Source organism: Cicer arietinum, chromosome 7 (assembly GCF_000331145.2).
Source record: "Cicer arietinum cultivar CDC Frontier isolate Library 1 chromosome 7, Cicar.CDCFrontier_v2.0, whole genome shotgun sequence".
Classification (NCBI taxonomy): domain Eukaryota; kingdom Viridiplantae; phylum Streptophyta; class Magnoliopsida; order Fabales; family Fabaceae; genus Cicer; species Cicer arietinum.
In genome coordinates, this window is record NC_021166.2 from 61,526,271 (window position 1) to 61,543,806 (window position 17,536).

Below are 17,536 nucleotides of genomic sequence, written 5' to 3' on the forward strand. Positions count from 1 at the left end.
GATTTACGCTAAATTTATGTCATAAATTTTTATCTAAAGTATTCGGTAAGTTTTTTTTTTCTTCAAAATATCTTAGTTTATGATTATTTTTCTAATTTATTTATCATTTGAAAATAAATTACATGATTCTTTACTATTTTCACAAGGGCACATCTGAAACACTTTAAATACTATTTTTTACAAGTCATTTTTCACGTATTATACAAAATATTTATGTCGGTAAATAAACTTAAATAAGCTAAAACAAATGTCTTAGTTGTTGCCTATTCTAAAAAATTTATAATGAATTTAGCTAATTAAAAACATCTTAAAAGTATATAAAAACTTATTATTTATAATATTCAAATACTAATATAAATCTTGTTTTTTTACTCATTCTAACATAAAATAATTGTCTCTTAAAATTAGTTCAAATAATTAAAAAGTAAATTTACAGTAAAATTATTAACATATCAAATGTGAATAAGAATTTTTATATTAGATTAAAAAAAATATTAAATAACATATGATACAAGTAAGATAACTACATATTCAATAACTATTTTTGGTAAAGATAATTTATATATTCAACAAAATGCATTCATGTTGTCCTTACAACAAGTTCTATCTATAAATAGGTGCTTACAAGGCACTAGTTTCCTTAGTCATTCCTACAAACGCTTCCACATGGGCACTTATTGGTTGTTGGCTATGTTTTCCTTCTTTCTTTTCTATGGTGTTGCCCATATTGAAGCTTTATAAACCTTCTTTTCACTTCCAACCTCACAAGAATTGGATGAATGGTATTTGGTTCAACTTAATTAATTTTAATTTAATTAACCTCCTTTAATAATGATAGTCTCATTCATTCTCCATTATTCTTTTACATGTTTATCTAATGGTTTTTCTTGTGCTTTTTTTTTTTCTCACTCTTGGCACATATTGATATACATGGTGGAATGGACTTGAAGACCCTAATGGTTAGTTATACTCTCGGTCATGTTTCTCTTACACATACATACACACCAATATAAAAGGATAAAGTAAATAAATCTTTTAAATTAACTATGCATATATAATTAGATAATAGTTAAATTATACCAAACTAATAGTTTTTCAATCATTCTTAATAACTAAGCCAAGAAGAAAATGATCTACTTTGACTATATTCTTTGTTTTACATATTAAAGTCTCAACCTTAAACTTAAATATCATCATCTTATCTCAAATTCAACTAAATAATTAAAGAAAAAGGGTTGTACGTGTCATTCACAAGATCGTATCACACTCATATCTGTATGTAAAGAAAATACGCATGTTTGTGTTATTCCAGTCTTTTAATTTCACCATTTATATTCAACCAAATAATGGTTTCTTTTTAACCAAGAAAAACAAACAGTTGAACATGTTAATGTTTTATGTTCACTAGTGTATATAATATGTAATAAAAAGACTTAATATATGTGCTTTAAAAGAAAAACTTAAAACCTATGTTAATTGGTCTTTTGTGTGTGAATTTAGGCCCTATGAGATACAAGGGACTATACCATATGTTCTACCAACACAATCCAAAAGGTGCAATATGGAGCAACAATAGTATTGTTTGGGGCCATTCTATTTCAAAGGATCTAGTGAATTGGTTATCATTACAACATGCTCTTATTCCAAGTGAATCACATGATATCAATGGTTGTTGGTCAGGTTCATCCACACTTCTCCCTAATGACAAACCAAAAATCTTATACACAGGAATTGACATTAATCAACACCAAACTCAAAATTTGGCCATACCCAAAAATGTGTCTGACCCATTACTTAGGGAATGGATAAAATCACCGAATAATGTTAACAAAATTAATGCAACTTCATATAGAGACCCTACCACTGCTTGGATTGGTCATCATGATGGATTTTGGAGAGTACTTATTGGAAGCCAAAAAAAGGACAAGGGAATTTTAATTTTATTTAAAAGTAAAGATTTTTTTTAATTGGATTCAAGATAAAAATCCTTTTTATTCAGCTAAAAATACTGAATAAAATATTTAAAAATATTTATAGTATATTATTATTTTTTAAAATGGTGTGTACCGGAAATCTTTTTTATAAAGTTTTCCGGAAACACCTTCTATACCGGAAATCTTTGTAGTACAATTTTTCACTTTTGTACCGGAATTTTTTTTTAAATTTTTCCGATAACAATCTTCTGTACCGGAAAACTTGAAAAAAAAATTCCGAAAATAAAGTGTGTTATGGAAATCTTTTTTTTAGTTCTGGAAAAGATGAAATGGTAAAAAAAAAAATTGAATTAGTAAAATAATGACTTAAAGGCATAATTGACATTTTCAAAAAATTATGGGGTACAGATATAAAAATGGGAGTACTGGGTAAATTTTTCCAAGATGTATCAATTATCACCATCTGACGTCTATATAAACTTCTTTTTTTTTTTGCCAACGAATTTTTGGTGGACAACGAAATTTTGTTTATGGTTAATACTTAAAAATGATTTTTTTGTAAAATAGTCGATAACAATTTTTTTTCATTTTTTCAAAAGAAATAAAATGATTTTTCTTATTAATAAAACTAACTCGAAATTGTAATGTGTAGGATTTGACCCTTGCATTGTCCTTGGTGAGACGGTTACCAATTTATAAAATGTTATATTATTGTTGAAGGAAAAAACAATTAGCAACCACAAAAAGAAAATTTGATAAGAGAGGATTTACAAATGTGGATGATTAAGAGAAGTGCTCCATTTGCTAAGGTGAAAGTGACAAAGAATTCTGATCACATGGTCATGTTCTCTCATCCAAAGAGGCTTAGCTCTTTTCGTCTAAAGATTGCACAAAAATACTAGTCCTTACTTAAATTTAATCCTAATAATTATATAATATGATATTTGTGCATGTGGTAAAAACAAATTAATATGTATTTCAATTATGATCTATGATTGCAAATTCGATTTAATAAGAATAATCGAAATGTCCATGTTGTTTTAACTTTCTTCATTCTTCATTTTCAACATAGAAGTGTTGTATCCTCTATTTGATATGTATTTTTTCTTACAAGCTATTTGATATGTAGTTGTTAATAATTAATAATAATAATAAAGTTTAATTGTATTTTTTTTTTATCATTTATTTTTTCTCATTCTCGAAATTGGTCTTCTAATTTTAAAAATCAACAGTTTTGGTTCCTTTATTGAATTTTTTAACCAAAAAATAATGATGTGATATATTTTAAACGACGTGACAAATGATATAATGATGTTGAATAATTATTTTCCAATAAAGTGCAGTAAAATTCTCTAAAAAAAATTATTTTCAATTTCTAAAATTATGTGATTTTGTAATTTAAATAACAACATATACATAATCAATGCATGTAGGTAGTTCTAAATCATAAAATTGTATATTACATCATTAATTTAAAATATGTTGAATCACTAATTTTTTTTAAATAAAATATTCGAGGAACTAACCAAAATTCTTGGATTATAAAATAAAGTGGCCAATTTTACAAATTGATTAAAATAAGAAAATAAAATTACAATTAAATTAAAAAAATTGTGTATATGTTTATTTTTCTAAACTTTTGCACTTAAATGATCATTTAAAAAAGCACAAAGTTATAAAGAGAATAAGAGAATTGTTTGTTAAGATGATAATTATTATCAAATAAAAACTTTTAAATCTTGTTAAATATTTATAAATGGAATTACATTTATCTCATTGTAACGAGCGTAAACTGCAAAATAACATATTTTTTATTTTATTTTTTCAGCGGCGCATACCATAGGTGTATGCTATTAGATTTGGATATATTTTAAGACAATTAATAATTGGAATGTTGTATGTTTTAAATTCATAATATATTCATGTAACGATTTGTGCATTTACACAAAACTAAATTAATGGAGACGAAATTTTTAAGCTATAACTCAACTAGTAAATTTTGATATTGTTAGGCTTGATGTCTTGTCTTTGGTTCGAACTTGAGACCTCACAGTTGTGTGAGTTAATTATGATGAAATTTATTATCTCTTCTAAAATAAAATAAAAATTAGTTGAGGCGAATCGAATCTAACCTAAAGTTTTGTGTATCTACACACATTTTTAAATTATTTTGAGCAATAATTTTCATCATACAAAATGACTTCATCACAATGTCAAGAGCTATTTCTTGATTCAAGATCGCATATCCATGGAATAAAATTAAAGATGAACCATCAAAAAATTGATGTACCACATATTCACTTAAAGCATTTGAGTATATGAGAAATCTATCTTACACTCTTTCATTTAATCTAACTCTAATTAATATAAGATTAATCACTCACATTTGAAAATAATAATAATAATAATAAATAAACCAAAACAATGGAAAAGAATCCTTTTTGTTACATTAATTGTTGCTTAAATTTTTGTCATATGAAGAAGAACTCCATGAGCAGGTTCTATAAGCATATGGAAAGAAGGTGAATGACAATAACTTGATGATAAAGAGAATCGAAACTTCAACAAAATGAGAGACAAAATCACTTTCAATTCTAACATAGCTAAATGTTGTCCTACACATACACGTGGCCCTATTCCAAATGGCATATACACTTGTGGAACCTTGCATGCTCTATTCACTCCATTTGCAAATCTTTGTGGATTGAACTTATGTGCATCATGCCCCCAAAGCTTTGAGTCTTGATGCAATATTGGCATTGGAATTTGAATGTTCATTCCTTTTGGAACTAAGATACCTTTAAAATTAATATCTTGTAAAGCTGTTCTAACAATCAACGATGATGGTGGATAAAGTCTCAAAGTCTCTTGAATCACCATAGTTAACTGCAAATATAGCATTTGTATTTATTGCCCAATAAGAATGCTTAGGAAGCTTTGAAAAAAATGTGCTACAGTAACATTGATAATTAATTGTGATATAAACAAATAGTACTATTGAATAAAGAAAAACATCAAATCTCTCGTAAGTACAATTCAATTAATATTTGTAAAAAGATCGATATGTAGGGGTCTGAGTTTAAATTTATAATTCTTCACTTCTGCACACTTAAGGTATATGAGTCTATCTATTAAGCTATTTAACCAAACAAATGTTGCAGAGACATTTGATATTTAGAGTGAGTTCCAAGCTATTGCTTCTCTATATTTAGTGTAACTTTTACTATTAAACTCTTTTAGAAAAAATCTCTAAAGAATAATTCCTAAATTGCATGATTAATTTGTCTTTATTCTTCTTATTTTCATACTCTATACATGTATCACTTTTTCCTATATTTGATCTATTTTATATAGTAAATTTTGAGTGTGAACTTTTTATATTGAATCATTTAAAAAATTGGGCCAAATCAACCAATTAAACCCGAAACTAGCTAGCTAACTAAGTCACTTGATTTGTTTGATTTTAATTATACTACATTTTAAAACTATGATTGGTTCAACTAAATTTTATATTTTGCTTTCAATTTTTTATATCTAAATAATGTTTTATGTTTATATTTGTCATCTAGTATCGTCAATTTAATTTTCATATTTTTTAAACATTAATTAATCATTAAAAAGATATGTCTTTAGTATATATATTAAATAACACATACCGTTTTCATGCTTTTAAGTATAGTTGCATCCATATTACCATTTGCACAAACTTGAAAGACCTCAACACGAACACGATCTTGCCAATCTTGATTTGTAGCCAACAACATTAAGCACCATGTTGTTGTAATTGCAGTTGTCTCATGTCCAGCAAAGAATATATTTTTACAATTATCTATCATGAATCTTTCTCGTGAGATAGAATTTGGTAAGAAATTACTATCACCACCCTCACATTTATTTGCACTATCAAGTATCATTTGCAAGAGATCGTGCTCATCATGAGCATCACTTTGGCGTTGTTTTATGAGCTTTGATATCTTTGAGTTTATCTCTTTCTCTAATCTCCACATTTGTCTATTGCTTTTGTTTGGCAAAAATCTAAAACAAATTACTATATCATTAGTATCGATCACTAACAATAATAAGATCATAATATTCTAAAAGAAAAAAACTATATCGTCAATCAATTATAATCGTCGTATTTTACGACATAAGGTAATTCAAATTTCATCCCTTAAAATTACAAGACGAAACTTGTAATTACCACAAGGTGACAGTTCACAATTATCGTAATTCTAAAAATATTTAACTTTAATATAACTACTTTAAAAGTGGGGCCATATTATTAATTGACTCACATTGTAAAATTATTATGCTAATAATACTTCAAAATCAACTTAATTTATGAATATATGATAAAAGATTAAACCAAAAGGAAAATAAAAACATTAAAATGGAAAGTATATGAACCCGAACTACATGTTCACATAGTTTTCCGCAGCAGACAATTTTCACCGTTGATTTAAAATCGTTGATTTAAAATTAAACGATTAAAATCACATATCAGTACAATTAATTATAAACAATTTCAACTGTCGATTTAAAATCGAAATCTATTTATTCAAATCTAAGAGCATATATGTGATATCTCTCATGATTGATGAGAAAAATTAAAAGTAATATAGTTATCATGCTTCATGCATACCTAAAACCAGGAATTCCAGCATATATCTTGGAAATGAGTTTTTGAAGTTCTCTAAGCTTTGTGAATATCTCTCTTCCTTCAACATAGTTGCTACCAAAACATGCTCTTGCAATTATGTCTGCCGATAAACTTCTTAGATCTTCATCAATTTTAATCTCTGAAACTACTCCATATTTTTCCAATTTACTCTCCCATGATCTTAGCATTATATTTGTGGAGTCAACTATCATATTCACCTTTGCCTTCAACATGATTTTTTAAATAAATAAAAAATTACTAGATTGCTATTCAAAATCAGCATTTACAATCGGTTGTGAGTAAAATCAATATAACACTAATGCAAAAACAATATATCATTGTATATTAATTTTCAAGGTCAAAATACTCTTTCATTTTAAAAAAAAATGAAAAAAAAAAAGATAAATTATTATTAAATTAAAATTAAAATAACATTAATAGTCATTTTACAATTGTGTTCAAATGGTTTTGAACTAAACACTTATTGAAGCATAAAATAAACTCTAAAACAATGCCTTGACAAAAATAAAATAAAATAAAATAAAGGCTTTTTTAGTACTAACAATAATATTTTATTGTAATTTTATTTAAATTCTACTTATTTATTTATTTTTTGAGATACAAAGTATTTTAATTAAATATGTCAATTGTTGTATTTTTTTTTTATAATTGTGAGGTCTTTTACTCATCATACTACTTAATTTTTTATTTATTTTTTGAGACCTAAATAATTAATATACATGAAAAAGTAATTTTTTTTAGAGGCTTAAAATCCTCCACCGGTCCTGAATTTAATCTATGTATTTAAAATTATTAGATTAAACTCTTATTACTGAGTTTGACATTCGTGGACGAAATATTTAATTTCTTATTCATTAATTATTTATATTCATTAATTGTTTATGCAATATTTAATTTCTCTTTAACATAAGATATTATGGTGTGTAAAAAAATATGGTGTATAAACTTACCTTCATTTTATCTAGGTACAATTGAGGGGCAATTATCTTTCTTTGATGAGCCCAAAATATCCCACTTGATGATAAAATGCCTTGTCCAAGGAGTGGTCCATTATCTTTGGACAAAAAAGATGGCTTTCCTAGATTCAAAGAGGTGTTAAGGACAATTTCCTTCACCATATCTGTATCTGTCACCATTAACCATTGTATACTCCCAGAAGAAAACAAGTATATGGGACCTACATGTATATATCTAATTGAGATTAGAGTTTTGAATTTAAAACTAATACTATTAAAATGATACTATTAGTTAGAAGGAAAATAACCCATACTAACTATTCAAATATAGGATTAAATATGTGTTCTTTTTTTCTTTTGGATCTATTTCCATAAACAATGTTAAAGTTGGTACAAATTTGTTTAATTTACATGAGAATTATAAATAAAGATGAGTTCATAATGAAAAAAATTTATGAAAGAGGCAGAACACCGGCAAACAAAAATTTTGTTTGCTTAAACTTTTGAAAATAATAACTTTTAATTGTTTAGAAAAAAGTGAAATTTTTTAGGTTTTGTATAAAGCAATATAGGTTGAGTTAATTTTCATTCAATTTAATTATAAATATTATTTATCTTAAAAGGTAATGAAATTAATTTTTTGTTTGGTTATAAACATATGATAATAAAGGTCATTTTAATTTTAAAAATTAAAAATGTATCAATTTATGATGACCAATTTTGCAAAAAATTATCAGTATAAGAATTACAAATAGAAACTCATAATAACATGGAAATATCTTAAAAAGAAAGTTATTATTATAGTAATTGATTCTTTTCTAAAAAAATAAATAAATAAAAATACCATTAAGACTATGAGAAGAGGAATAATAAATATATGTGGAGGATTTAATAATTGAAATGATAAGGATATAGATGGGTAAATCTCAATATTCCACTAACATTAATATTAACATTCAATATTTAAAATAAAATAAAATAAACTATGAGAGAGGATAAAGTAATTGACCATATTGATTTTTCCACTTGTGAATGTGAGGAAACACATTGAAATGCCAATTATGAGAAATGGATGTAGGAACATGATATTTGTTTTTGTCATGTGTTTGTGTGGATTGAGTTTGGAGTAAAAGGGTCTTCATTTCAGGAATGTTGCCAAAGTAGAAGTGAGGAGAAGGACCTTTGATTCCCTGCCTTTGAAGCTTTGCTCTAAGTGATTTAGGCCTCAATATCAAGATATTCAAAATATGGACCAAAATCACCAAAATTGCTCCTAACAAAACACTTTCTACTATGTTCATCTCAACACTTGTTTCTTCAATGAAATATTGTTGACCCAAAAACAAAAACAAAAAAATTGGTCTCACTTTGTTTTACCTCCAAGAATAATGATTAGAAAGTTTAATGCATAGACTTTTAGGTAAGCATTCCTTTCAACAAAAAGACTTTTAGGTAAGCATTAAATAGTGTTTTAGTACAATGAATAATGTATTTTTGGTATACTTTCTTTCCTTGATAGTGTCATCCCAAATAAAATATCCTTTCATGTTTTCAATACATTGAATCCTACACAATTTTTACCCAAAAAAAATCTACACTTACATAACTTCAAAGGATTAAATGAGATTGAATTAATCTTATTGTTTTTTATGAAAATATAGAAGGTCGAATTAAAAATAAATAAAAAATAAAAAATCAACGAGTAATAAGATGAAAAGTAGTTTATAATTGTTTATCCGAGTGGAATATTATACTCAAATTCTTTAAACAAAAGCTCGAATTCAAATTTTGTAAATGAAAAAAATGTAATTTAGAAAAGATACTCCACTAAAATTAGATAGTCACCCAAATTCTCTAATATAAATTAATAACTAACATAATCAGTTAATATTTCACACCAACAATATCATTATAAAATACCTATAAAAAATATGGCTAAACGAGTTTTAATTTATTCCATATTTTTTTAAAGATTTTAATTTTATTATAATCCATTTCATTTTTAACATTCCAAATGTTGTCTGAATTTCATCAAAATGTATTTCTTTAATTATTAATTTAAGAAATAAAATTTTAATATAAGTGGCTAACATTTATTTAATTCAAAGTAAATATAACACCACATCATCCAATAACTTAAGCATTAAACATAAGAATACACTGATGATGAAATATTCTCTTCCTAAATAGAGATAATGTGATTACATTATCTTATCTTGTCTTTAGCCAGCTATTAACCTTGATGATGTTGTTGAGCCTAAAATTTTTGTTCTGATTTCAAACAAAAGAGCATGATTACAATCATGATCATGACGGAGCTAGCTATACAAAATTGATAATAAAAAGTGGTTAACTACATTAAGTTTAGATAGTAATTCATTGGAGTGAATTGATATTTAATATAATGACTCTAGATTATCGAATCGTGATATGAATCACATGTATAGTAGTAAGTCATTGATAACCATATAGAGTGTCTTAATTAATTCCAACAAATCAATAAAATAACATTAGTTTATCTCTAAAATATTCCACAATTTAAAAAAAATAAAATTGAACGCAATATACAAATACAAATAGAGAAAACCGTCGATGCCAACCTGAGGTATTGAGTAGAAAATATTATCTACTGTGATGTACTAACTTTTGATGTATCCTATTATTTATAAAAAACTTAGAATAGAAAAGACATGTCCCTCTTCTTCACAATTATAGACATGTCCCACGTGATTTTTTTCTTATTTTTTTATTTAGATAAGTGAGTTTCACGTAAACTATTGAATTTTGAGTTTCAAAAACTATTTAAAATTCACAATTTATGCCACTGAGAGTATTACTGGGTTGAGTCACGGACTAGGTCGCTCTCTTTAAGACGTTTCGAGGCACTGCCCAAAATTGTGCAAATTGTGCAAGGCAGACTATCAACCACGAAGTCCCCAGGATAAAACAGCCCAGATACTCTGTATCGGAGTTCTACTGCACCGTAGAAAACCGTTCAATAATTACACCCTCAATATGGCAGTTTAAGCCACTCTTAATATGACAATTAAAGTCACTCTCAATATGGTACTATGACCATTCATAACTACGGCATACTACGGCATAATAACCGCTCTAAAAACAAAGTTATTACGGCATAGCAACCGCTCAAAAAACAAAAGGACTACAGCATAACAACCGTTCAAAAACTGAAGGGACTGCGGCATAATAACCGCTCAAAAAAATACCGAAGGGACATAAAGAAAGGGGAGAAGTGGCTCGAAAATTAAGCGAGCAGAATATAAGAGGGAGAAAAGAGAAAGTTGGGAAAAACATCGAACTTTGGTGTACTTTTCACAATAGCTTGAAACTCATTATATAGTGATGGAAGCAAAGCCACATATGTTTTCTAAACAATGTGGGACTTTAGTATGTATAGAATTGAAACTATACAAAATATGATGGTTTTTCAAAGTGGGATTTCAAAAAATATTCTTACCAATGTGGGACTTGAATTTTAAAAAACAAGTTTCTTTCCACTTAAATTTACAAAAAACAAGTTTCTTTCCACTTACTAACAGTGTTGTGCTTACGACGAATTTGTCGTTTCTTATCGTTGTAGTAACGATTCTCAATCTTCGCAATAGCCGCGGTACTATCGCAGTGGATCAACGCATCTGTCATAGATTTTTTTTCCATATAGGGATCTCAACTAGCAAACATCTCAACCAGCTTGCTTCTTCACTAGTAGTAGCTAGTGCTATCATTTCAGACTTCATAGTGGACTGAGCCAATATCGTCTGTTCTTCGATTTCCAAGATACAACACCACTCGCTATATTAAAATATAGTCATCGATTTCTTTGGAGTCATCTGATAAGATGTTCCAATCAGCATCAGTGTATCCTTCAAGGATAGTAGGAAATCTTCGATAATGTAATCCGAGACTCATGGTCCTTTTCAGGTATCTCATTACTCTTTCCATAGCGTGTCAATGCTCCATACAAGGTCTACTGATAAACCTGCACAACAATCCCACGATGTAGGCAATGCCGGGTCTAGTACAATCAGTGGCATATATGAGGCTGCCAATGATGCTCGCATATTCAGTTGTATAACACCTTCACCAGTGTTCTTGAAAAGTTTCACACTTGGATCATATGGTGTGCAAGCAGATTTACAGTCAAAGTATTTATATTTCTTTAGGATATTTTCAACATAGTGAAATTGATCCAAAGAAATTCCCTTTTCTGACCTAGTAATCTTGATTCCAAGGATTACATTTGCTTCTCCGAGGTCTTTCATATCAAAGTTGTTACACAACAATGATTTCAAAATATTTACAGCATGAATGTTTGAATCAAATATGAGTATCTCGTCTACATAGAGACATATGATAGTGCAAATGCCATTTTCAAAATTGTAATAAATACATTTGTCACTTTCATTCACTTTAAACTCATTCGATATAATAAAGTTATCAAACTTTTCATGCCATTTCTTTGGAGCTTATTTAAGACCATACATGGACTTATCTAACATACATACCCTGTATTCTTGTCCTTGAATTACAAAACCTTTAGCTTGTTCCATAATAGATTTCTTCTTCCGAATCACCTTTTAAAAAAGTTGTTTTAACATCCATTTGGTGTAACACCAGGTTAAGAATAGCTGCTAGTGATATGAGTATTCTAATGGATGTTATTCTAATGATCGGTGGAAAAGTCTCGAATAAATCTATATTTTCTCTTTGTCTAAAACCTTTGGCTACAAGGTGTGCCTTGTATTTATCAACAGATCCATCGGGTTTTAGTTTCTTTTCCAAAATCCATTTACAAACTATTGGTTTGCAACCAAGAGGCAAGTGTACTAAATGTCAGGTTCGGTTAGACTCTAGAGAATCCATTTCATCGTTTATAGCTTCTTGCCATAGATCTGCATCAGCAACTCTTACTCTCTTACTCTTTCGAGTTTCTGTTTCGTCTTGTTTGTTGCTTTCAATGCTTCTTGTCACATGAACTTGACTAAGTTCGCTGCCCCCACTATTTCTCAGGAACTTGACTAGGTTCGATCCCCCCACTATTTTTCTATTTAAAAGGGGATTTATTTTCATAGAAGTCAACTTCATTTGACTTTATGATCACTTTTACGTTTAGGTCATAAAACCTATACGCTTTGTTCTTTACCGCATACCCAGGGAATTCTCATTCATAGGCTCTACTGGCGAGTTTAACTCGCTCGGGATCGGGGATTCTGACATAAGTCAGACCACCCCATGTTTGAAAATAAGACAAGTTTAATTGCCTTTTCTTCACTATCTCATAAGGAGATGTTTTGTTTATAGATTTAAGAACTCTATTCAAAACATAGCAAATAAACAATATATTTTCTTCACACCAATGAGATGTAGTACTAGAGTTAAACATACTAGCAACAACTAGTTCAATAAAAGTTGTATTCTTTTTTCTTTTCAACTTTACCATTCACTTCAAGTAATTATGGTGTAGTTGTTCCATGTATAATTCCAAACAATTTATAAAACTCATTTAATAAACTAAATCATACTTGGAATCTCTTAATCTTTATACTAAATTGATTTTCAATTTCAGCTGTAAAGATCATTAACATGTCAAGCGTTTCACTTTTATTTTTCATTTCATATTAACGTCTCATCAAGTTCACATATATCAAAGTGTAATAAATCTAAAGACTTAGATTCTCTAACTACATATTTATGTGAACTCTTTGTTATTTTAGCTTGACTATAAAAATCACATTTTTCAAAATCATTTAATAATAACTTTGGAATTAAACCTAAGTTACTTAATTTTGAAATCAAAGGTGTTCACATCATATAATATGGCATGTCAAAAACTAAAATCACACAACATATATGCAAAAAGAGATATTTTATTAATTTCAACATCAAAACATAAAGAGACATATTAAATTTCAAAATTAAATTTGAATATGCCATGAGTGACGTACCTTAATGGATGATCTCATAAGTTATCTTCTGAATTTTACGGTAGTGTGCTTCCACGAATTTTGTCAGCCTCCATGTGCCTCCATGGATCTGTCAGCCTCCACGTATCTATCATCGGACATCTGATACTCTGGATTGCAGTCACAGCTTATTCAGAGTATCTCAAACATATCTCGCATTATTGCTTGAACTGTAATAGTTATACAGATCATCAGCAAGTCGATTAAGAATATAATTCTTATCATTATTCTCCCATGGGTTAATTCTCCAACTGTTTTATCCTTTTCTATTTGCTTCAAATTGAAACAGTTTATCGAAATCAGATGCAACATAACCAAATCCAGTAATTTCTTTGGTTGGCATGGCAGAAAAGACGTCTTAAATTGTTGGATTTTGAGTTTCAAAAACTATTTAAAATTCACAATTTATGCCACCGAGAGTAATACTGGGTTGAGTCACGGATTAGGTCGCTCTCTTTAAGACGTTTCGAGGCACTGCCCAAAATTTTGCAAGGCAGACTACTCTGTATCGGAGTTCTACTGCACTGTAGAAAACCGTTCTAGAATTACACCCTCAATATGGCAGTTTAAGCCACTCTCAATATGATAATTAAAGTCACTCTCAATATGGTACTATGACCATTCATAACTACGGCATAATAACCGCTCTAAAAACAAAGTGATTACGGCATAGCAACCGCTCAAAAAACAAAAGGACTACGACATAACAACCGTTCAAAAACTGAAGGGACTGCGACATAATAACCGCTTAAAAAAAAAACCGAAGGGACATAAAGAAAAGGGAGAAGTGGCTCGAAAATTAGGCGAGCAGGATATAAGAGGGAGAAAAGAGAAAGTTGGGAAAAACATCCAACTTTGGTGTACTTTTCACAATAGCTTGAAACTAATTATATAGTGATGGAAGCAAAGTCACATATGTTTTCTAAACAATGTGGGACTTTATCATGTATAGAATTGAAACTACACAAAATATGATAGTTTTTCAAAGTGGGATTTCAAAAAATATTCTTACCAATGTGGGACTTGAATTTTAAAAAACAAGTTTCTTTCCACTTAAATTTACAAAAAATATTTCTTTCCAATGTGGGACTTCAACACATTTTTAAATTCACACTATAACATACTTATGTTCCAACATAAACTTTTTTTTTTTTGTGTGTGTTTTTTTGTTATTTCGTCGATTAAGTGTAATGTTTGGTTTTTTATCTCATTATGGCATTTATTTTATTTAGATTGATATATTAATTTTGATTCAATTCAGACATATTCAATCAATGACTTTAACATTTTCAACGTTGTAGATTTGGAGGTATAAGTATTCTGATCACATTAGTTTTATCAACTTTGTATATATTTTATTGTTTTATGATATTAACATAGAAGTTGTGATCTTGTTTGAAGATTCATTCTTTTCAGTTTTTAGCGAATTTGTATTTAAGTTGTTCTTGATAGATATATTATTTTAATTTGAATGAATGGATATTATTTTTAGTCAAAAACAAGACCAGAGAAGGTATAAATTTTTGTATTATTTTCTTCACATGTGTCTTTTAAAAAAAAAAATAAAGTGAACATATTTATATGAGATAAATAGATAAGTAAATAATCAAATTGAGGGCTACTCGTAATTAATACATCTACTAATTATTGAGAGTTATAAGAATGAAGAAGATCGACTTAATTATATTCATAATATATCCCTTTAATTTAAATCAAATTTTGAGTTTGTTGAAATGTATTTTTATTTTACTTTATTTTGGTGGATAGAAGAAGTGGTAGTCTATCTAACCTAATAAAATTGATATTTTTCAATTGGGTTAAGCGTTACAGATTGTTGGGTAGGTTCACTTCCCAAGTGGAACCCACTAATTTTATTAGTATTAGTATTATTATTATTGAAATAAAAGAAAGAAAGAAAAAAGGTTTTAATTGGTTTGACACACGTGAAGGAAATAAAAAGGGATTTAGAAATCCCTAAGAATTAGAACGAAAGAGAACGACTGTCAGAGAAGAAAAATAAGGGTTTGGTTCCGCTGGTGGTAACATGTGTGTAGCAAACTTGCTCCGTTTGATCTACAAATTTAGTATGTTATTCCTACCACTGAGTTTGTTATTTTAATATATAGTTTGAGTAGTTTTATCTTCTTTGAGAGTTACTTTGGCATACCCACTTTAGTGGAAGATTGTTATAAGGTTGTTATTGTTGATTAATGTTTCCTATTGTTATTAGGAAGACTCTGGTGACTGGACTAGGTCTCTTGTTTTTTATTCTCTCAATTTGAGGGAAGTTTTCCACGTTAAAAATTGTGTTTGTCTCATATTTAATTTTCTGTCAATTATTTTTGCTCTGTGGAATTGTATTTTCTATTTGACCATTTATCTGCACATGTGGGGTAAAAAATGTTCCGCATTATTGAGATAATTATCGCTAATTATCTCTATTTTTTCCAACAAAATGGTATCAAGAGCTCGGTTGATTTGATTTGTGCATTTAAATGGAGGAGGAAAATAAAGGTCCCAATATGATTAAACTCAACTCTTCTAATTATACACTCTAGAAGATTCTCATGGAAGACATGTTATATAGTAAAGATTTGTATGATCTTATTGAGGATAACACTGTTAAACATGCAGATAAATCTAACGCTGACTGGAAGAAGATGAATAGAAAGGCAGTGCCGTTGATCAGACAGTGGTTGGATCTTAGTGTATATCCACATGTTGAAACTGAAATAGATGCTAACAAGATGTTGGAAAAATTAAAAGAGTTGTATGAACGAAAGAATGTGCAAAATAAAGCATTCTTGATTCGGAAGCTGGTGAATATGAAATACAAATATAAGGTTTCAATGGCAGAGCATATGAGTATTTTTCAGAATATAGTGAATCTGTTGACAACCACATAAATTAAATTAGATGATGAGTTGCAAGCGTTGTTATTGTTGAGTTCCTTGCCTAATAATTGGGAAGTCCTTGTTGTGACGTTTACCAATTCAGCTCCAAGTGGAAAGTTGAAAATATCAACAGTTAAAGAGAGCATGTTGAATGAAGACGCTCGAAGAAATGAACGTGATTTGATTGGTTCTTCCTCAAAGTCAGAAGCACTAATTACAGAGTCACGGGGGAGAAGCCAATCTAGAAACTTCCATAGAGGCGACAAATCTAAAAGTCGTAGCAAGTCAAGAAGCAAGTCGAGGACTAGAAAAGAAGTGATGTGCTATCATTGTGGCAAAGCGTATCACATAAAAAGAAATTGTAGGTTCCTTAAGAGAGATCAATCAAGGGAAAGAAATGAAGACAAAGAGAAGAAAAATGATAAAGATACAACAACAGTTGCATCTGTTAATAATGTCTACATTGTTTGTGATGATAAATCCATAAACCTTGCATGTCAGGATTCAACTTGGATTATTGATTTGGGTGCCTCATATCATGTTACTCCTAGGCGTGAATTCTTCTCATCTTACAGTGCTGGTGATTATGGCATGGTGAAAATAGGAGATGAATGAGTATGTAAAATTATCGTTATGAGAGATGTTTGGGTTGAAACTGGGATTGGTTGCAAGCTTCAATTGAAGAATGTTAGACATGTACCTAATATTCGTATCAATTTGATTTCGGTGAAAGCCTTGGATATTGATGATTATCACACTTACTTTGGTGGTGGTGGTATATGTAAAATCACCAAAGAGTCCCTAGTGGTTGTAAAAGAGCAAAGTTTCACTTCTCTCTATAGGATGCCTACAAAGCTATGCAAGGGAGAAATGAATGCAATTGAAGATGCATCTTCTGATTTATGGCATATGCGCCTAGGTCACTTGAGTGAGAAAAGACTCAACATACTTGCTAAGAAAAATTTTCTTCCTGTGAAAGGTACGTCTTTGAAAACTTGCACTCATTGTTTTGCTGGAAAACAACATAAAGTTTCTTTTCATAATACTGGTCCTCATATGAGGCAAAATATTCTTGATTTAGTTCATA

General features: G+C 28.9%; 1 protein-coding gene across 1 annotated transcript; it reads right to left on the reverse strand.

Annotated features, from left to right (window-relative positions):
- Positions 1 to 4,359: 4,359 nt before the first annotated feature.
- On the reverse strand, positions 4,360 to 9,092 carry LOC101504147 (cytochrome P450 714C2-like). Its single transcript, XM_004515252.4, has 5 exons — positions 8,581 to 9,092; positions 7,566 to 7,792; positions 6,577 to 6,818; positions 5,591 to 5,969; positions 4,360 to 4,820 (listed from the first exon to the last, which is right to left on the reverse strand). Exons 1-5 carry the CDS (start codon positions 8,870 to 8,872, stop codon positions 4,395 to 4,397), a joined length of 1,566 nt encoding a protein of 521 aa, XP_004515309.1. The 5' UTR covers positions 8,873 to 9,092; the 3' UTR covers positions 4,360 to 4,394.
- Positions 9,093 to 17,536: the final 8,444 nt, after the last annotated feature.